The 21275-nt window shown below is 44.0% G+C and overlaps 1 protein-coding gene across 2 annotated transcripts; it reads left to right on the top strand.

The window, feature by feature from the left end:
* The first annotated feature begins 730 nt into the window (after positions 1-730).
* Positions 731-20880, top strand: LOC108897694 (metal transporter CNNM4). 2 transcript variants are annotated; one of them, XM_018697448.2, is made up of 7 exons: positions 731-2321; positions 6333-6476; positions 7148-7282; positions 7599-7768; positions 10386-10482; positions 14734-14909; positions 15502-20880. In XM_018697448.2, the coding sequence occupies exons 1-7, from the start codon at positions 806-808 to the stop codon at positions 16045-16047; spliced, it is 2784 nt and encodes a 927-aa protein (XP_018552964.1). In that variant the 5' UTR covers positions 731-805; the 3' UTR covers positions 16048-20880. The 2 variants fall into 2 exon arrangements, with proteins under 2 accessions (XP_018552964.1, XP_050928701.1); XM_051072744.1 differs by lacking the exons at positions 14734-14909; positions 15502-20880 and adding exons at positions 12371-12460; positions 12565-14706.
* Positions 20881-21275: the final 395 nt, after the last annotated feature.

The following is a 21275-nucleotide window of genomic DNA, read 5'->3' as shown; positions in this document are numbered from 1 at the left end:
AAAAAAGACTGTTAATAAACATTAAAAATCAGCTTCATTAAGGAAATGAGAGGATTTTATTACAGTGACGTGTTTCCTGTTTGACACAGCTCTGATTTAATTAAAATCATACACACACACACACACACACACAGGCAGTTTATATATATTAAAAATAATAATTATTATTATTATCAAACAGAGGGATCAGGTCCCAGCTGCAGAGTCTCTCTGGAGAAAATGCTGAGTGTCTCCAGCATCCCGGACCGGGCTCGGTGCCAGAGGGATGCGGGGATGGTGCAGGATGAGGAGGGGGTGGGGGAGGAGGAGGTGGTGCACAGATGCCGTTACATAACAGCAGCTGACTCCGGATACAGTTGGATGAGAAACCGCTGGATGCAGCAGCAGCAGCAGCAGCAGCAGCAGCTCCATCCGCTGACTGCCGCAGTGCCCCGAGTCTGTCAGGGAGAATAACACGGCCATGGAGGGGGGAGGCAGGAGGGGGGAGGGGAGGGTGACGCAGGGTAAATGCATATATTGGGGATGTTCAGTGTGTGTGTGTGTGTGTGTGTGTGTGTGTGTGTGTGTGTGTGCTGCAGAAATAAAGCCTCAAAATAACGGAGGTGTGTGTTTGAGGGATGGAAGGAAAGTGGAGTGTGTTTGTTTATTAGCTCTACCTGTCCCTGTCCGGTAGGCGGTGATAACGGGTGTGTGTGTGTGTGTGTGTGATGGAGGTGTGTGTGTGGGGGGTGGAGGCTGGGGGTGGAGCCGCTCGGACATGAGTAAATGACGTCAAGCTCCCAGGTCGCCGAGCAGTGAAACAAACATGGCGACAGAATGGAGCGGGCAGCAGGGTTACATTCTCACTGTCATTATCTGCCTGTGGAGCGCGGTCGGCGGCCGGACGGAGACGGCGGCTGCAGCGGCGGCGGCGGCGGCGGGGTCCGGCGTCAGCGGCGGCAGGAGCAGCGGCGGCGGCGGCGGCAGCAGCAGCGGGAGCCAGGTGCTCGGCATGCGGCTGGAGAGGAGCGACAAGCCCGCCAGCACCAATGACGACGGTGTCATCCAGGTGACCGAGGAGAGCTCCGTGCAGCTCCGGTTTTACGGGGTGCAGCTCCACTCGGGCGCCTGGACGCAGATCCGCTTCACGGAGATCACGGACGGCGGCGGCGGAGGAGGAGACGAAGAGGAGGAGGAGGAGGAGGCGGTGGCGGCGGCGGCGAGGGGCGGCAGCGGCATGATGGACGAGCCGGACAGGACTTGTGCTGATTTCACGAAGGACATCAGCGTCGGGACCTTCATGAACGTCAGCAGTCGAGGCACGTCCGGGGTGCTCACCGTGCACATCAAGCCGCTCCGCAAGAGCGAGCCGCAGAAGGAGTATGCCCTGTGCACGCCGAGCGCGGACGGGAGCAGGTGGGTGCTGCTGGGGGACAGTGACGGCAGGATGCTGGTGGTGGAGGAGAAGAAGTCCCTGCTGCCCATGTGGCTGCAGGTGATCCTCATCTCCTGCCTCCTGGTGCTCTCTGGGATGTTCAGCGGTCTGAACCTGGGGCTGATGGCGTTGGACCCCATGGAGCTGCGCATCGTCCAGAGCTGTGGCACCGACAAGGAGAAGAAGTACGCCAGAAAAATCGAACCCATCCGCAGCAAAGGGAACTATCTCCTCTGCTCGCTTCTTCTGGGGAACGTCTTGGTGAACACCACCCTCACCATCCTCCTGGACGACCTGATCGGGTCAGGTCTGGGCGCGGTGGTCGCCTCCACCATTGGGATTGTCATCTTCGGTGAGATCGTCCCCCAGGCGCTGTGCTCTCGCCACGGCCTGGCCGTGGGCGCCAACACCATCCTGGTGACCAAGTTCTTCATGTTCCTCACCTTCCCGCTGTCCTTCCCCGTCAGCAAGCTGCTGGACGTCCTGCTGGGCCAGGAGATCGGCACCGTGTACAACAGGGAGAAGCTGGTGGAGATGCTGAAGGTGACGGAGCCCTACAACGACCTGGTCAAGGAGGAGCTGAACATGATCCAGGGCGCCCTGGAGCTCAGGACCAAGACCGTGGAGGACGTGATGACGCCCCTGGCGAACTGCTTCATGATCCAGGCGGACGCTGTGCTGGACTTCAACACCATGTCTGAGATCATGGAGAGCGGATACACCCGGATACCCGTGTACGACGACGAGAGGTCCAACATCGTGGACATCCTGTACGTCAAGGACCTGGCGTTCGTGGACCCGGACGACTGCACCACCCTGAAGACCATCACCAAGTTCTACAACCACCCGGTGCACTTTGTGTTCCACGACACGAAGCTGGACGCCATGCTGGAGGAGTTCAAGAAAGGTGTGTTCTGCGGAAGCCCATTTGAGCCCAAATTAAAAAAAGATTCTGTAGGTCAGACACTAATGACTTAGTATCTCAATATCTCATTCTTTTGAGACACTAAATCATTATTTCCAGAAGTTTTCTTATGATACTGAGAAAGTTTAACATTATTTCCAGAAAGTTTCTTGTTACTTTGAGAAAGTCTCACAATTTTTAGAAAATTTCTCATCATTGTGAAATACTAAAGTCACTATTTTGAGAATGTATCACTTTCATTATTTCAGATTTCATTATTTTGAGACAGTCTCATAATTTTTAGAAAGCTTGTCATTATTTTGAGAAAGTATCTCCTAGTTTTGAAATGCTAAATCATTATTTTTAGAAATGATCTAATTATATTGAGAGAGTTTCTCATTATTTTGAGAAAATTTCTCAGAATTTTTAGATGCTAAATCATTATTTTGAATATATTTCTCATTATTTTGAGATACTAAATCCTAATTTCGGGAAAGTTTCTCATTATGATGATTTACAGGATTGTTTTTTCATCACATTGGCAGAAATGGGCTTCCTATAGAAATCAGCTGCTGTCTGATTGATTTAAAACTAAAACCTGCAGTCGTCACTGCATCCACAAACACATCCCCACCCCCCAGCCCTGCAGGCCCTGTCTGTTAATACTGATCAGCTCTATTGATGAGTGGAACATCTCAGCCTACATTTGGGCACGCTCAGCAGCGAGCAGCAAAACAAATGTGACGCCCAGTGCAGCAGACATCCCATCCTAACGCATTTCATCCAGGTGCTCAGACGTGGTCGTGATGAGCTGAGGTGACAGTTTCAGCTTCAACACACCTGATCTGAAACGCACAGAGAAATAATACACGCTCAGGATTTAATATCAAGTCGTATATTTATTTATGTATTAGTTTTTAACACATCTCAAAGAGAAACAATCCAGTCACTTTTCAACCAAATTTATCATAAATTTAATGGTTCCACTTGCTCAAAATTGCTGCTTTTCTTCATCTGACTTGAGAGTAAGTTGAATATTTTTGGGTTTTTTGGATGCAACAAGATATTTGATGACGTCAGTAAAGTGTTTAATCCGACTGGTGAACTGTGGTATAAATCTTCAGTCGGGCTGAAGCATCCACATCTGAAAATTTGTAGCGTCTGTGCAGCGACGTCTGTATTTGAAGCATCGTCTTCTGTCACAGTCAACTTTATTGGTCAATCATGTGAACACATACAGGGAATTTGACCCGTGATTCCAGTTCAACATGACTTTGATTTGGGTTTAAAGGTAACATTTGTTTGTCAGAGCTCAGACCAGCCCAGAAATATTCAGTTTACACTGATAGAAAACCAGAAAACACTCATGTTTCAGAAGCTGGACACCAGTGAATCTGAGCAGTTTTCTACTTAGAAATGACTTGAATGATGATTGTTAGAGAATGATTGAGTTGTGGTGGTTCTATAATCAGTTCATCCTTGAGTCCAGGTGAATGTTTGAAGAGATTCCCTGAGCTGTTGTGTTGATTAGTCAGAGACAGACGGTGATAAATTCATGAGGTGATGAATCCAGTTTATTCAGTCAGTGTCTGATTTAATCTGACGTCAGGCTTTTTATTCACTGATCATCTGCAGTCACCGAGCAGGAACTAATCAGTGAAATCAGCTGCTGTGTGATGTTTGATGGGATGAAAATCAGCGCGTTCAGGCGCACGGGATTAACGCCGGAAATCTCAGCGCTGATATCCACACTGAGAGATCATGAAGCAAGGCTTATTGTGGTGATAATGGTGCTGGAGTGAGACGTCAGCGGCAAGTCAGTTTTCTAAAGTCATGCCGTCTGTTATTGTTTTATGAATTACTCTGTTATTTTCTGGATTAGTTCTATGGCTGAGAATTGTTGTGTTTTGTCACATCATCAAAAACGTCAGTGTTTACTATCAGCAGACTGAGGAGCTGATATTAATGCTCCTACTATAATTATTATTTATTATCCCATCAGTTTTCTGTCACATACGACAAAGAAAAGCGTCAAACTCACATTTTAGAAGCTGGATCAGTGAACGTTTAACATCTTTTCTTGACAAATGATTTATTGATAATTAAAATAGCTGCTGATTAACCCCTCTGTTGATCAGCTGTTGGGGTCTTCAGGAGAAGTGTCCTTCAGCTTAAAGGTTGAAGTCTGTGTTTGTGGCTGAGAAGCCCTGCAGCTCGTCACTGATCTGCAGGGTCGCTGACCCTGAACCCCTGACCTTCCTGTGGAGCGTGGGCAGGAGGGACGGGGACCGAGAGGCAGGACCCGGAGCAGATCCGGGTCTGTGCTGCGTTGTGAGTCACCCTCGGTTCAGCCGAGCACAGGACCAGGCCCGTCGGCGTGATCACGTACAGCCACAGCTCAGCGTCGAAGCCAACGGCCACTGACACGATGAGTCATCTTCAGCCTCGTTTTCTTGTCCTATATTTATAATCGTCCCCATTAAAAGTAGCCGAATTGTCTCTTAGCACTTCCTGTTTGCAGTGCAGCAAAGGACGTACAGACAACTATCAGTGAATTACTGTGAGACTGAGGGAAAGTTACAAACAGGATGTTTCTCAGGCAGGTTCTGAAGCTGTCAAGAGCCTCTTTTGTTCTGAGATTTCTGGACACTGAAGTTTGCTCTGAATCCAAAAACCATCCTGACTCTGTTCAGATTCGACTCTGAGAAGGAGTCTGATTTTAAATGCTGTGAAAACTGTGCAGTGATTTGACTCTTGAAATGGAGCTTGGTTTGGAAAAAGCGTTGCCTGTTGTCTGTGCAGCATAAGAAGCTGTCTGTCCTCTGGGCCGGAAAAGAACAAAACGTTTATGACTCATCGTTTGGCTTCGTCTGGAAAAGCTTCAGTTTCCTCCAAAAAGCCTCAGAAAGAAGGTGTTTAAACCTTTAAAGGAACAAACGTGGTACTGTCTAATGTTAGTTATATAACACTGTGCTCTGTGTGACTGCAGCTGTCAGCAGACGACCTCCACCTCTCAACTAAAAAACCAGGACTGTTGTGACACTGGATTTTGCTGCAGGTCCCGTTATTTCTTGAATTATAGCAGGATTTACTGCTGTACACTGTCCAGCTGTGACACAACTTTTATTTAATTCATGTATTTGACAAGTAGCTGTGGGTTTTACCAGTGTGACCTTGAACCTGATATTACATTTAAATTGGTTTTATAAAGGTCTTAAAAAGGCTTGAATGTGACGTAGTGAATCTGCAGAAACTCCGGCTAATGTCATCCTTCATTACCTTTATTTGTGTAGTAAAACAGGGATTTGATGCATGAGCTTGTTTTTGCTCAGTGCTTGTCTCTGGTCTTCTGGTGACTCTGGACTCTGGACTCCAGCGTCAGGCCTAAAATAGCCGCGGCTGGAGCGTGAAGCTCAGTAACTGTGACAGGTTTCTGTCCCGGCGGCTTCGCTCCCGTCGACCTGATAACGTTTCTTTGCTCAGCTCTCATTGGCAGCTCATCAGCATCAGGTTCACGCTGTGTTTTCAGACCCGTGTCAGTCGTATACATCGTCACACTGAGCCTGAGAATAAGCAAACAAAACGGTTGTTGTTGTTTTGTTTTAATGAGGAGAGCTCTAGGAGAGCGGAGCCAGGAGTGGATTAATGTTGTTTCTCCTTTTTCCTCTCCCTCCTCTTTATCTGGTTTTGGCAGTTCCTCCCTCTCTTTTTCTCTCCAAAGCTCTTAGTCCAGTCTGGGCTATATTAAGGCATCAGTCTGTCCTCCCCAGCAGCCGGGATAAATCCACTGACAGATCGAACAGACAGGAGAGGATGTTTTCATCTCGCAGGGTCTGTTTGAAGTCCAGCTGCTGAAGTTTAACAGGCAGCAGCTGCAGTGAAATTCACAAACTTCCCAGCCCTCCCCTCCTGTCTGATGCTGCCCTAAATCACAAAATGCTGATCTGTGTTTTCAGCTGTGGACTCAGAGCTGCCTGTAACCTTCACCTGATCTCTCTCTTTCCTCCTCATCAGGTAAATCCCACCTGGCCATCGTCCAGAAAGTGAACAATGAGGGCGAGGGAGATCCGTTCTACGAGGTGCTGGGATTGGTCACGTTGGAGGACGTCATCGAGGAGATCATTAAGTCGGAGATCCTGGATGAATCGGACCTTTACAGTGAGTCAGCGCTCGCTGGTTAGCCGGCCACGGCACAGATACACACTCAAAACATAAACACACACTCGATGGTAAAAACACCATTAAAATGACGCCGAATTCGCTGTTAGCAGTTCATGTTTGCAGCACATCTGTGCGTGTACAGACGAACGTCACTGGATTCACATGACGCTGAAGAAAACCTAAAAACGTGATAATTCTCAGGCAAGTTCTGAACTGTCTTTTTTATACGAAATGTAAGTGGATTTGTGGACATTTATCTGTGATGGATGATGGAGATAATCACTGAACACTGAATCTAAAACTGTGTGAAACATGTTTAATTAGACATTAATTAATTAAACACCAGTGTTCAGAAAGAGAGATAAAGAGTTAAAAACAGAGTTTGGTGTGTTTGTTACAGCAACAGCACTTCCTGCTCCTGAAGCCGGGGATCATGGGTAATATACACTGTTATAAACTAGAGCTGCAGTTAATTTACTTTAATCAATGAATCGCTTCCCTTCAGCTGTATCACTTGTTTTCCTCCTGAGATTTAGATGAGGAAAACTGATAGCTAGTTAGCGTAGCTTAGCATAAAGACTGGAAACAGGAGGAAACTGTTAGCCTGGCTCCATCTGAAGGTCTCTCTCTCTCTCTCTCTCTCTCTCTCTCTCTCTCTCTCTCTGTAGCTGATAACAGAAACAGGAAAAAAGTGGATCCCAACAAAAACAAACGAGACTTCTCAGCCTTCAAACACGACAGCGACAGTAAAGTGAAGATCTCTCCTCAGCTCATGTTGGCAGCTCATCGTTTCCTGGCCACAGGTGAGCTCCGAGGAGGAGGAGGAGGAGGAGGAGGAGGAGGAGGAGGAGGAGGCTAATCTCACTACAGACGAGTTTCTGTTCGGTCACAGGCTCTGGTGGATTAACAGCAGAGTCACTGTGGGACTGATACACACTGACCTCAGTGTCAGTTTCCTGAAAGGCCTAAATAATCTGATGTGTATTTTTGTTTTGGAAATTCAGAATATACATTTACTACAACATTAAGTCTAATTAAATGAACCAAAAAACTGAATGCAGAACTTGACTTGAACCCCCAAAATACCCTCACCCTCTCCTCCCCCCCCTCCCCCTCCAGAGGTGAGCCTGTTCAGCCCGTTCCAGATCACAGAGAAAGTCTTACTGAGGATCCTCCGACACCCGGACGTCATCCAGGAAATAAAGTTCAACGAAAACGACAAGCGCTCGCCGCAGCACTTCCTCTACCAGAGGGGGAAACCTGTCGACTACTTCATCCTCATCCTGCAGGTAAACACACACACACACACACACACGCTGTAGACATGTTGATCGATCAGACTTCAGGTTTTTCTACTTCAGGGTAGAATCGATGCTGTAGTTTGACGTGCACCCGCCTAGAAATCTGACCACAGGTCGCAGCGACACGACTCTGATTGGTCCACTTGGTAAGATAAAATAAAATAAAAAACTAAAGAACTTTATTAATCCAGAAAGAAGTTCTTGTGCTGCAGCTCCAAAAACAGTGAAAAAACTGAGACAAATATAATAAAATAACAGAATTAAAGACTCTAACAGAGTGAGTGAACGAACTGTGTGACCTGTAAGAGTAATACTGCAGTTGATGTCGGTGTTATCAGTTATTGATCTGATCGTCACTGTTTGTTTCCTTTATTCAAACATCCATATTAACGTTTTGACCTTAAAGCAGAACAGTGTGTTTTAAACCTGTTGAAGGGTCGTAATGAAGTCAGATTGGATAAAAAGGTTTATTCCAGGTCACTGCGTCAGTCTGGAGTATTAGCACACATGCAGGTGACCTTTTAAGACACGCCTGACTTAAGGTGTTTAAGAGTTTGTCTTAAAAACACTGGAAAAGCTTTGGAAAAGCTTCAGGCGCAGAGGCAGAGTTGAAGCTGAGGAGGAGTTCGTCGCTAAACGCAGAGCGACCTCGATGATCCTGGAGCCGGTTTGGTTCCTGAAAGAATCTGTGTTTGACTGGAGTTGCTGTCGTGTGCTGTTGTGCAGCACAGCTGGATTTGTTGTAGTTCAGCAGCCTGTTTGATGATGGGTACGTTTTATTTGATGCTCTGAAGAAAGCTGGATTAACGTTAACATTTGAACTGCACTCGTTTATTTAAGTAAAGGATGTGAACGTTGAGCAGAGAGAGGAGCTGAGGCATAAATCAAATCTGCAGCTCAGAAACCTCCGCTCTCATGTTAAAGCACTGATCCAGGAGTATAAATAGTTGTGGTCGTCTCAGTTTGGCTCTGATGGTGGTGGGTGTGTCGGGGGGGGGGGGGGGGGGGGGGGGCTCCTCACTCTGCTCGACCTTCACTAATAGATCCTCTTATGTAAGACGGAGACAAACTGAGGGGGGAGAGGAAGGAGGAGGGGAGAGAGGGGGGAAGGGAGAGGGGGATTGAGGGGTTAAGGAGGATGGAAGAGGAGAAAAGCAGATGAGGAGACGCAGCCGAGCATATGGAGAGTGAAAGAAAGAGCAGAGAGGAGTTAGAGGACGAGTGTTTAAGAGATGGAGGGAAGAGAGGAGGAAGAGGGATTCACTGTCAGTCAGTAAATCCCTCCTCTGCACCAGGAAGAGAGAGAGAGGAGCAGAACAAAGAGGCAGAGATTCACCACACACACTCACACACACTCACACACACACGTGTGTTTACCTGGTTCAGAGGTGAGACAGCTTCGTCTCTAAAACACATTTCAAACACAGAGGCAAAGAAAAGCATCGTCTCTGAAATTTAACCCACAGAATCTTATTTACGAGCACAATTAACAACATGATGCTGATACACATGAAAATAATCATAAAATATCCAAAATATTGATCACAAGTCGTCGACATCAGGGATCAAACAGGCATCACTAAAAAACCAGAATAAAACCACTAAAGAATAAAATGATTCTAAGTTTCCTCAGATCAAACAAAGGAACAAACCCACGTTAATGATCAGTTTATTGATGAGGTTTGGTCCAGATGTTCTCCAGCTGGTTCTCAGATGATCAATAAATGATCACTCCCTAATGAATTAAAGTCATTCTCATCCTTAACTGATTTGTAGACAGACCTGAGACCAGTTTATGGTACAGCTGATAAAACTAAGATGGCGTCTTGGTCGTAGCTCGGTGATGGCGGAGTGTCTCTCCTGGTTTCTTTTACACTCTCTCAGCACAAACACAATGCATGATGGGATATAGATCCACCATATATCGGATAATAATTAAAAATAAACTCTGCAGTGAACCAGAAAGTGACTTTGGTTAAGAAGGTTTACTCCTCTCTCAGTGAGTGTGTTGGTGTATCTGTCACACACACACACAGTTTGTTTTGGCTGAGTGTGTGTTCCACTTCATTTTAACGGTGTGTGTGTAAATGTTTGTGTGTCGAGGCCGTCGTGTCGTCGTGTTTGAAACTGTGTGTTTGAGGCTTTGTTGTCGACACCTGAGGTGTGAGATAAAGTGACTGCAGACACTCGGCACGCAACCTGAGCACCGCTGCTCCTGTTCCACCTGTGTGTGTGTGTGTGTGTGTGTGTGTGTGTGTGTGTGTGTGTGTGTGTTCATAACACTTCTAGGGGTAACTTCTTGGGTTGAGGAGATCTCACGGTCGTACATGGATACTGGACGCTGTGTGTGTCTGTACAGGTGTGTGTGTGTGTGTGTCTGTACAGGTGTGTGTGTGTGTGTGTGTGTGTGTATTTGTGTGTGTCTTCGAGGTAAAAAGACACTGGTGCACCTGTGGCAGATGTAATATTTATAGGAGGTCAAAGTGTTTCTGTTACCTGCCACAGGAGACGACTCAGCAGAGCTTCCTGACGGACTCACAACACACACCACTGTGTGTGTGTGTGTGTGTGTGTGTGTGTGTGTGTGTTTGTTTGTTTGTTTCAGGGGCGAGTGGAGGTTGAGGCCGGAAACGAAAACATGAAGTTTGAAACCGGCCCGTTCTCCTATTATGGAGTCATGGCTCTGAGTACACCATCACTGGGTAAGACAATACACACACACACACACACACACACACAGGATAAATATAGGTCTGTCAGATAAACAGAAAGAACAAAAAACACTGCAACAATCTCTTTTTCTTCCCAACAAATTAGCAAATGAGCGGTATTTTATTTTGAAAGGGTTGAACAGGCAGGAAACAGTTTACCACTGTGCAGCCTCTGTTTTGTGGTGTGGTGTTTTTGAGGAAACACTCTGCAGTTGTGTGTCGACACCAACACAAGAACCTCTAACGTCTAACGAAAAAACAGGAGCGACGTTTGTGAAGAGACAAACTGAAGGTTTCTACGTTGAACCAGCTCCAGTTGGAGTAAAGTTAGGAAGAGAAGAATGGAAACGTCAATAAGCTCGGTCCAAACAGCGACGGAGTGATGATGAAGTTTGTCCTCGCTCGTCTAAAACGACAGGAGTCTCAGTTTCTCTGAGATATTTTTACCTTCAGATTTAAAAGCTCGTAATGGAGCTTTTTATGGATTTAGTTCTTGTTGTTGGACTATTGATCGTGTTCCTGCTGCACCAGGACTGAAGGATATTATTTATTAATTTGACTGATTCAAAATGTTTTCAACCAAAATAAACTGAAGGTCAAGTCAGAATGAGCCTCCAGCTTTTCTCAGCAGGTGCAGGATAATAAAAGATAGAGAAAGCAAAGAGGAAAGAGTTTAAAGAATCGTTGAAAATCGACACGTTAGCTAAAATCTGATGTGTTCAGCCGGCAGGGAGGCAGCAGCTGTGGAGCTGTGACGGCAGATTTGAGCTTTAAATTGAAGTTGTCAGCTGAGCTATAGGTTCAAACACACACACACAGAACACACACGCTTACATAAGAGGCTGGTTTCCCTGTCAACCACTGATTATGCAAAGTTAACGCTGAATGATGCAGGTTTTTACTGTAAAGGAGGAAGTGGAGGGTGTGTGTGTGTGTGTGTGTGTGAGAGTGACAGGTGCTGGATGATGTAAACCTACCTGAGGAGCTCGGTGGTGTCAGAGCTCAGGCCTCATGTTGTTCGGTTGGTGCTGAAGTTGCTCTGACTCACTGATGACACCTGGTGGCTCAGATCTGTAACTGCAGATAAAATGTTCCTCTTCTTCTTCTTCTTCTTCTCTCCTGTTTGACCTGTCTCTGTTCTTCCTCTCTGTCCTGGATTAAGCTGCCGTCTCTGCTTCATGTGCACATTATGCAGCTCAGTGTTTGTGTGTGTGCAGTGTCGATGTGTAAATGCAGCGTGTAAATGTTTATGTCAAACACTCGACCATTTCTCATCCTGAACCCCCGGTGTGGGTTTTTAAACTCAACTTTCTCTCTTAGAAAAATGGGTAACACTTTATTTTATGGGCCTCATATTTTCCAGCTAATCTCCTGGAAACTTTTCCCTAAAAACTAGCAAATATTTAACTTTTAATTTGAAGAAAAACCTGAATTATTTCATTAGAATTTTGTGGGAAATGTTAAAATACATGCTCATTATATTCAAACTTTTCAGGAAAGGCTAGGAGTATAAACAGACGTCAACATCCGCTTAAGTTTCCTAGAAAGACAAACTTTCTTAATATCTTCATGTCCATTGATGGTACAGACCTCAGATATCAGCACTAAATCAATAACAGGTTTTATTTGAACAGAAAATAATGATTAATGATGATAAGAATGGGTTTATAACATCTTCAGTATCACTTGTCTGGCTCCTCAGATAAGGTGTTTTCAAAGGCCAGGAAAATAGAAAAACCTGCATTTATTTCAAGGAATCAGCAGATGAGGAATCAGCTGCTGTGAAACAAAAAGAAAACAGCTTCAGGAATGTAAAGAGAGATAAATAAACCAGCTCATCTCTCTCTCTCTGCCCCTTCCTCCCCCTCCTCTCTCTCAGCCGTCACCCCTCCTATCTCCCCGTCAGTGGCGTCCCCCCCTCCACGACGCCTCTCTCTTAAGAGGTTTTCTCTGTTCTCTCGTTTCCCAGGTAAACACTCGCATGGGCCAGAGGAGGGAGGGAGGGGGAGGGAGGGGAGGGTTCCTTCTTTTGATCCGATCTCACCATTTTTCCTTTCTCTCCATCACCTTCAGAGCCCTGATCCAGCAAGTACAGGCTCGTAGTGAACGCAGGAAGACGACAAGACGCCTTTAACCTCAAACGTTTTCTACATTTAACAGAAGAAGACAAATTTCTCAGATGTTAAATATCGTCTCAGTACAAGCAGCTGAGATTTAATTTAGACATTTTCCAGTCAGAGAGAGTACAAACGATTCCAACCCTCTTGACAGTTTTTGATATTTTGGTCGGCACCAAAAAATACTTAGACGCTGTCAAAAATCACAATTATTCTGTTGTTTCGTACAAAACACAGTGAAATAGCACAAACATTTGTCGTTTCCAACCTCTCAGATCGCAGGATTTGCTGCTTTTCTCTGTTTTATATCACTGCAAATTGGATTTCTTGGTGTTTTTGTGTAAATATAAACTGAAAAAGCAGAATATAAGTCATTTTCTTGTTTCTAAAAATAAGTTGTTGTTTTCATCTCATCCTGTCATTATAGCAGAGAAATTGAAACGTTAAAACTTGTTGCTTAAACAAACAAGGGAAAAAGATTTTTAGTATTTTCTGACATTTTATAGTGTAAATTAGAATTTATTGAAAAAATAAGTGGCACAACAACAACTGGATTGTCTAACCAAACAGTTTAAAGCTAAAGATATTAAATTATATGAAACAGAGTAAAAACTCATCACTGAGAATCTGGAAGCTGCAAAACTGTTGTTTGATTAATGACCTAAAATATTAATAATTAGACCTTGAAAACATGAGTTTGGAAAATAAAAATTCAGCAGAGGAACTTTTTATTTTACCTTTTTTTTATTTATCTTTGAATAACTGTCAAAGACTGTTGTTGAAGCTGTAGTTGTTGCAGGAGCTCGGCTCATGTCCAGGTGAGGATGCAGGTGGGTGGTCACTGAGTCGTCCTCGGTCGTCTTCAGGTGTCACCTCTCAGACTCACGTCATTACCCCCTGAGCAGAGTCGGACAGTCTTGCTGGATGGGGCTCTTGAAGCGACGCCCTCTTTAATTTCTAACCCTGTCACCACCTCCTCCCCTTTAACCACTGATCTACGGTCAGATTTTATTCACGACTCCTGTGACGTTACATCAACAGGAGGAGCGGGATGATCTGACCGGAGATCTTTGGTTGAAGGAATAGTTTGTCATTTTGAGAAATATGCTTATTTTCTTTTGTTCGTTCTTTCTCAGAGTTCGAGGAGAAGAATGAAACCACTGTCATGTCTGTGTGCTAAACAGGAAGCTACAGTTAGCTTAGCTTAGCACAAAGAGTGGAAATAAAGGGAAACAGTTAGCCTGGTTCTGTCTGAAAGTGGCAAATTACACCTTCAGCCACCTCTAAGTTCCAGTTCAGATTTTGTAAACCCAGCCCGACAATCCGGGCCCGAATGTAAAATAAATGTAGACGTGGCTTCAGGGTTTTATCGCCACCTGCTGGTGTTGCACGTCACTTACAGTTCCTGACGGCTTCCTGACAACAAGCAAGGACGTTAGCGATGATTGGTTGGGGTCAAACTTTATGCTAAGCTAGGCTAATTAGCTGCAGACATGAAGGAAGCTTCAATCTTCTCGTCTAACTCAGAGCAGGAAAGTAAATAAGAATAATTCCCAAAATGTTGAACGATTCCTTTAAGCACAGACGTTCTCCTGAACCTTCCACTCGATCTCCTCTGAACTGACGTTCTCCGATCATCACCGGCGTCGCTCTCTCCTAACACAACCCTCCGGAGTCAGGTTTACAGGGACCCGCTCCCTTCCGTCACCTCCATGACATCACTAAAACCAGCCAATGGGAGAGGTTCCTCCTCTGAGCTCAGACAGTCGTGTTTTAAGCCGTAAAATGCTCAAACGATGCACTTTGCCTCGTCGCATGGCATGTTTGTCGCATTCTCTGCATAAAGAAAACACTCGTCTCATTTGTCACCGACATTAACGTGTGTTTGTGTGTTTGTGTGATGTGTTGCAGTGTGTTCATCGGGCTTCCTGCTCTCGCCACCGTCCAATCAGTTGGCTGATTTCATTTTCCCTCCATTTTCTGACACGATCATCTTTGTTTTCACATCATTTTTCTCTGTGTGTGTTCTCTGCTTCTGTTAAAGTTAAACTGTGTGTGTGTGTGTGTGTGTGTGTTTAATCACCTCCTCACCCTCCCTATTCACACTCCTCTCTATCAATCCCAGAGTTCCGTTCTCCGTCACATGGGGGCAACCTCAACCGCTCGGCGTCTCTGAGCTGCACTGAGCGCGCTCCAGAGACCGGCTCCGTCGGCGGGAGCAACACCCAGATCCCGGGCACCCCCTTCCAGTACATACCAGACTTCTGCGTACGTGCTCTCACAGACCTGCAGTTTGTCAAGGTAACGCTCTTTTAACTGATCCCAGGTCAGTTTAATTTGGTAGCAGTCAGCCAACTCTGTATCACTGGACACTCTTCTTCTCTACTTCTGCTGTAGAACAAAAGTAGGATCCTTTTTGTTTCATGAGAAACCTCAGTACCAGACTCCATTGACAAAAACAAGAATTTTACCGAGCAGAAACCAGGAGCTGCTGGAATATTACTGTTGGTTTGTTTGTGTTATTGTGTTGTACTTTTACTTCAGTAAAGTATCTGATTACTTCCTCCACCACTGAAGGTCACACAGTAACACAAACACACTAACAGATGGAGGCAGTGGTATTCCAGCAGCTCCTGTGTTCTGCTCGGTAAAATCCCTGTTTTTCTCAATGGAGTCTGGTATTGATATATATTGAAGTTTCTGGTTAAAGAAACAGGATCTTCCTCTTTAATAAAAAGCTCCGTCTCTGTATGAATCCTCTCATAATGTTGTCAGACAATCTGAGTCTGTCAGTGGCACTTTATTGGACGTACTTTGACGTGAACGTTGATCAGATTCCCTGTCGTTGATCAATACTGCTCCGATTCCAAAGATCTTTTATTCTTCCCCTCAGATCACTCGGGCTCAGTACCAGAACGGTCTCCTGGCGTCCAGGCTGGACAGCACGCCGCAGTCTCCAGAGGGCAGCCACACCCGTCTGGACATGTCCGCCTCTTTACCCCCCATAACGCCGCCGGGGACGCGCACTCCACTGCCGCTGGCCACGCCTCCTGTGAAGCGCCTGCCGTCAAACACTCAGCCGACGCCGCCGAGCAGCCGCGCCGCTCTGCCCCCGTCCACCTCCACCTCCTCCTCCGCCAGCCGCCGGCCGAGCCAGTCTCTACCCCAGGCCGCTCCGAGCAACCACGCCTCCCTCCCCCAGCCCCCTCCGTCCTCCATGAGTACGGTGCCGTGCACCTTTAACCCCCACCCAACTCTGTCCTCCAAGTCCCAGCAGTCCCCGTCCTCTGCCGGCCCCGAGAACGGGCCGGGAGAGACCACCACTCTGCTCAGTGAGCAGCAGAACTGTGTGGGCCCCCGCAGGCCCAGCCACAGCCAGGCGCACCCCCACCCTCACGTTCACACCATCAGTCACGCACACACTGAAAGCACCATCTAACCCCCCCCCCAACTAAACTACCTGTGCACATCACACACACCTGGCACCACTTCCTGTTCCTGTTTGCTCGTTGTCTCCTGAACTTTTTCTGTAAACGTCGGAGGGAAACTGAAGATCAGCTCATCCTGTGTATTTTATAAACAGAGACCCTCTTTTACCCCCCCTGCATGCCCCCCCCCCCAACACTGAAACAGATTGAGATTAGAGGTTAAAGAGGACGAACAGGGAACACTAGTGAGTATGGTACGAAATATAGGCGGAGGTGTGTGTGCGTGTTTGTTTGTTTGTTTTTAAAGGATCAGTTCACACAAAATACCCAACAATCTGCAAAACAACACAAATATTTAAGTTTCCTGCTTCTCGAATGAGAGAATTTGATGCTTTTCTTCATCTTAACATTAACATAACCTGAATATCTTTGGGGTTAGGGGTATGGTTAGGCTGTAGGTAAATATTCCGGACATTTTTCTTTATTTTCTGACGATTAATCGAGAAAATAATCATCAGTTGCAGCCTTATGTTCAGGGCAAAGTTTCCTTTTTTTGTAATTTGTGTGAACTGACCCTTTAATTCATCACCAGTGAGACATTAACAGAAACATTCCCACCTGGCGAGTCCAGATCAGTGCTGCATCCCCCGACCCTCCACAGGTTACTGTTCAGACAAGCTCTTTTTTTTTAGTTTCATTTTACTTTATTCCAAAGAGTGAAACTTCCAAAAAGCTTTTAGGTTTTATTCTCAGTGTGTGTGTTTTCTTCTTTCTGGTAGGTTTTGTTATAGTTGACTGAACTGAGGCAGATGTCTGTGTTAAACAGTCATACCAGTGACGTTGCCTGTTTTCGCCCCGTTAATACAAATCCTGTCTCTCAATCTCTGTTAATTTAAACGTAATAATTCAATCAACAGCTGCAGCGCCCCCTGCTGCAGGATTGGGGTTCATTTTAAAAGTTTTTTAGGGTTTAAATGTCGTTAAATGAATGAAAACACAAATGAAAAGTGAGATGTAATTTGAGTGGAAGACTAAAAAGTAAATGGAAAAAACAAAAATACAGTTTTGAATTTAAGAATCTTTTAAAATTAGTTTTGATTTTACATTTAAGAATTAAATGTAAAATCAAGTTTTTTTATTGCTTTTATTATGCTACATTTTTAACTTTTAATTTAATAACACATTATTTAAATGGGAATTTATTCAAGTAATAATAGCTTTTTAAATTCATCAGTTCATTAACTGATAATTGTTAACTCTAAATTCAAAGTCTATAATTATTCCACATCAGACTCTATGATTTTCAAGAGTTTTTTATCCCCACAGGAAAAACAAAATTAAAAAATGATGCAGCATGTTGTGGGAAGTAGTTGGTATTAAAATAAACGACACATGATTTGTATTTAAGAGGCTAAAACGTGTAAAAACACTGGTATGATCCTTTAATTCACTGTTACTAGTGCTGTGAAGGTGGGTGTCTGTGTGGCCTACCTCCTGACCAAGGCAATATGTTTTAAATTATTATTTAATTTCCAAGAGTGTGATATGAAATTAAGGTTTTTATTTTATTAATTTATATGTACTTGACATTCAGTTTGTTGTTTTATATTTTAGAGATTTAATTTATTTTTGTTGTTTTCTTTGGTTCTTGAAAACAAGCTGCAAACATCAGATGACACTAAATAACTGCACAGACACTCTTTATTATTATTTCCATTAAATATTCCTCACTGTGAATAAACAGGGCTCGGTCCGACTGAGCGTCTAAGCTAAGGGTTGACAAGAGAGGACAAGTGACTCGAAGACCAAATAACCCAGAGCAACAAGTAGTTTAAACAACCACAGTTTTCAGTAGCGAGTGTGTTCACAGCACAGTTGGCTGGCTTTTTCAACTCAACGCCATCTGCTGCTGCAAGTTTAATGAGGGCATTTCTACATATTCTCTGCACAAGTCGAGAGTCTGACAACAAACTGTAACAAAAACCAGACCAAGCTCTTTGTCTGAGGCTCTGGACTGTAGCCAGGATTTTACTGTCAGACTCCCCTTAGTTATTTCAATTTTTCATAGTTTTTGGTTGAGTTTTGTTTTCTATTTTTGTACAACGGAGCAGTTATTTTACAGGAATAGTTTGACATTTTTGGAAATACACATATTCACTTTCTTGTTGAGGGTTAGATGAGAGTATTGATACCACTCGCATGTCTGTAAGCTGGAGCCAGCGGTTCGTTAGCTTAGCATAAAGACTGGAAACAGTAGGAAACAGCTAGCCTGGTTCTATCCAAAGGTAGAACTCACTGTTTGACATGTCATCATGATAAAAATGTTCCTATTAGTCGAAAGCGATAATTATCATGATAAATGTCAACATTCATTGAACATTTATTGATCATATTTCTATTGAAGAAAATAATCTCTTAATTTTTCGCTAACAATTATTATCGCAATATAATAAAATATTGTGATATTTAATTATATTGCGATAATTATCTTTATTGTTTTATCATCCAGCTCAGTTTATAAACAGAGTAAACTAACAGGATATAATTTATCAATAAGTGAGATGTTTACTCCTGTCTTTATGCTATGCTAAGCTAAGCTAAACTAAGCTAATAATTTTCTGACTGTAGCTTCATATCTACAGCACAGACATGAGTCTTCTCACCTTGAATCTGAGAGATAAGGAAGTGAGTAAATGTATTCCCTGAAGTGTTAAACTAAATTTCCTCTCCACGTGGCCAGGGATAAAATTCTGGTTCATAAACAGTGAATTCTGGTGGAAAACGGTGAAACATGAAAAATTTGTACTTTTTTTAAGCTGCCCTGATGTCGCTAATATCCCCAACTGCCTAGAAAAAGAAAAATACTTGGATGAATGTTCTCAATTGTAGCTCAGTCCAAACTGTTCTACTGTTACTGTTTCTTCTTTCTACGTCTAATTTTATCATTGATACCTTTCGTTCATGACCGACTACGACAACATAACAAAACGACTTCTCACGGTTATATTTTCTTAACCTGTGACTAACATAAACTCGAGGCTACAGAAAGCCTCGGTTTAGCTTAAAGGAATAATTAGACATTTTGGGAAACGCGTTTTTTTTGCTGAGAGAGAAATGATGCCACTCTTGAATCCAGGAGGCAGTTAGCCTAGCTTAGCTTAGCTTTAGCATGGAGGCAGGGAAAACAGCTAACACCTCTAAAGCTCACTAATAACTGCATTATATCTCGTGTGAGAATGACAAGTTGTTTCCAGAGCTCAGCTTACAAAGCACATTTCCCAAACTGTCAAACGTTTTCTTTTAACCTGTGTTTCAAACTTTTATTTATTAACCTTTGAGCTAACAGTGAGCCCAGGGTTAAGGATTGACACTTGAATATCAGGTTAACATCTCGGGAGCACTTAACAGCACAATAACTGGCTGAGATTTAATGGACAACAGACATTCCACAACATGTCTTCACACTGATTCACAGCAGTGATGTTAACCTTTGTGTGTTGTTTTCTGCAGCTGGACTGGACGGCATTTTTCCACATGCGATGTGTGTGTGTGTGTCCGTTTGACATTCCAAACCAGGGATTAATTCACGTACACAATGTGAAGTACATTTTAATGTGTGTGTAAATGATACTGTACCTGTTCAGAGCAGTCGGAGGACGCTTGGTTGTGTTCCAGTGGACTGATAAAGAGATTAAGACGACTGAAGCAGCTCACTCCTCACTCCTCTGTCGTGACGGGGTGACGGCCTGAGCTGAGACGTTAAAGCTGCTAGCATGTAATCTACCTATTTTTTTGTTTTCCTATGTATGCAGTGACACTGAAAAACAATTTAAGTGACTGTAAAGATGAATTATTTTGTTGATGATATAATGGAAGATATTTATTGGAGAAGATACAGATGACAAACTGTTGTATAAGCTAGCACTGATTTGAAAACACTTTAAACTTGTGAGTTACGTAGCATAAGTCTGAAAAAGTGATTATTCCAAAGCATTTCTCCTTTTGTGAGATGATTTCTGGAGTGAGATGATCAGCCCCAGGTTCACTGTGTGGTAATCTGATTTATTAAACGATGGATTGAGTATATTCACCTCTGAAGCCCAAAAATCAACTGTTGAGGGCGTAAATGTTTATTTTCTTAACTGGAGGCCTCGTCAGTGTCAAACTAATATGAATACTTTGAGTTTTTGTGCCCACATGTTGCATGTTGTTAAATTAATTTGTGTTTCATGAAATGACCACAGAACAAACCTGGGGCCTGGACAAGATCGTCACTCGGTGAAAACCATAGATTTTACTCAGCGGGACAAAACCTGCTCATTAAATGCAAACACAGTCGACATAGCCTTACCCTCTATTTGAAGAAAATTTAGACCTGCCTGCTGGTTCATAGAGGTCTCATGTAGCAATTGGTCTTATACTGGTTTCCAGTGAAGCCACTGGTTGGCTGTGTGACTACCAGTTTGTGTACTGGGAAATGTGAAAACAAATTGTTCTGCTTAGTAATGTTGTATTTATTGTAAGCAGTGTATTTATAGTTTTTTTGTTTTCGTTTGGTTTCGTTCTGGACGTGCACCTGAAGGTGTGGTTCTGTGAAACGGGCTTCCAGCTGTAAGACGCAGCTTCGATCGGGTGAATTTACCCAGAAACACTGTGTTCAGTTCTCTGATTGCTGTTTGTGTTATATTACTGTAAATACTCTGTACATGGGGCCGTGGGCATTTTGTGTGATGCTGAGAGAGACGTGAAATAGCTCTATTTATAAAGATGGTGTTATTTGAAGTTTTATTTCCATTGTTTTACTAGGAAGACATTGCATAGCAATAAACATTGCACAGAGTTGACCTCAAAACATAATTTACTCCTATCTTCTGTAGCTTGCTTCTGTTTTTCTGTCATCAGACGTGATAACCAAAGTTTTTCTTCTTCTTCATTTCCTGTCATCCGTCGCCATCCTCCTCTCCTCTCCTCCCACGCCTCCTTCTCACTCTCTTTCACCCGTCCTCTAATCTGGACTCCTGCTCCCGCCGCTCAGAAGTATTGGAAATTCCTCGCCGCTCCGATCTGCTAAGCCGTTTCTTATTGTTGAGGAGGGGAGGGAGGTAGTGTTGTTTTTAGCCCTGCAGCCGTGTGATGATTAGACCTGGACGAAGGTTAAATATTTTCTGCTGTGGCGTTTCTCAGGCCAGTGAGTTTTCCACTGTGTATCATTCACAAGTCATCTTATAGAGGTGTCATT

Source organism: Lates calcarifer, linkage group LG9, assembly GCF_001640805.2.
Source record: "Lates calcarifer isolate ASB-BC8 linkage group LG9, TLL_Latcal_v3, whole genome shotgun sequence".
Classification (NCBI taxonomy): Eukaryota; Metazoa; Chordata; class Actinopteri; family Centropomidae; genus Lates; species Lates calcarifer.
This window is presented reverse-complemented; position numbering and strand designations above follow the sequence as displayed.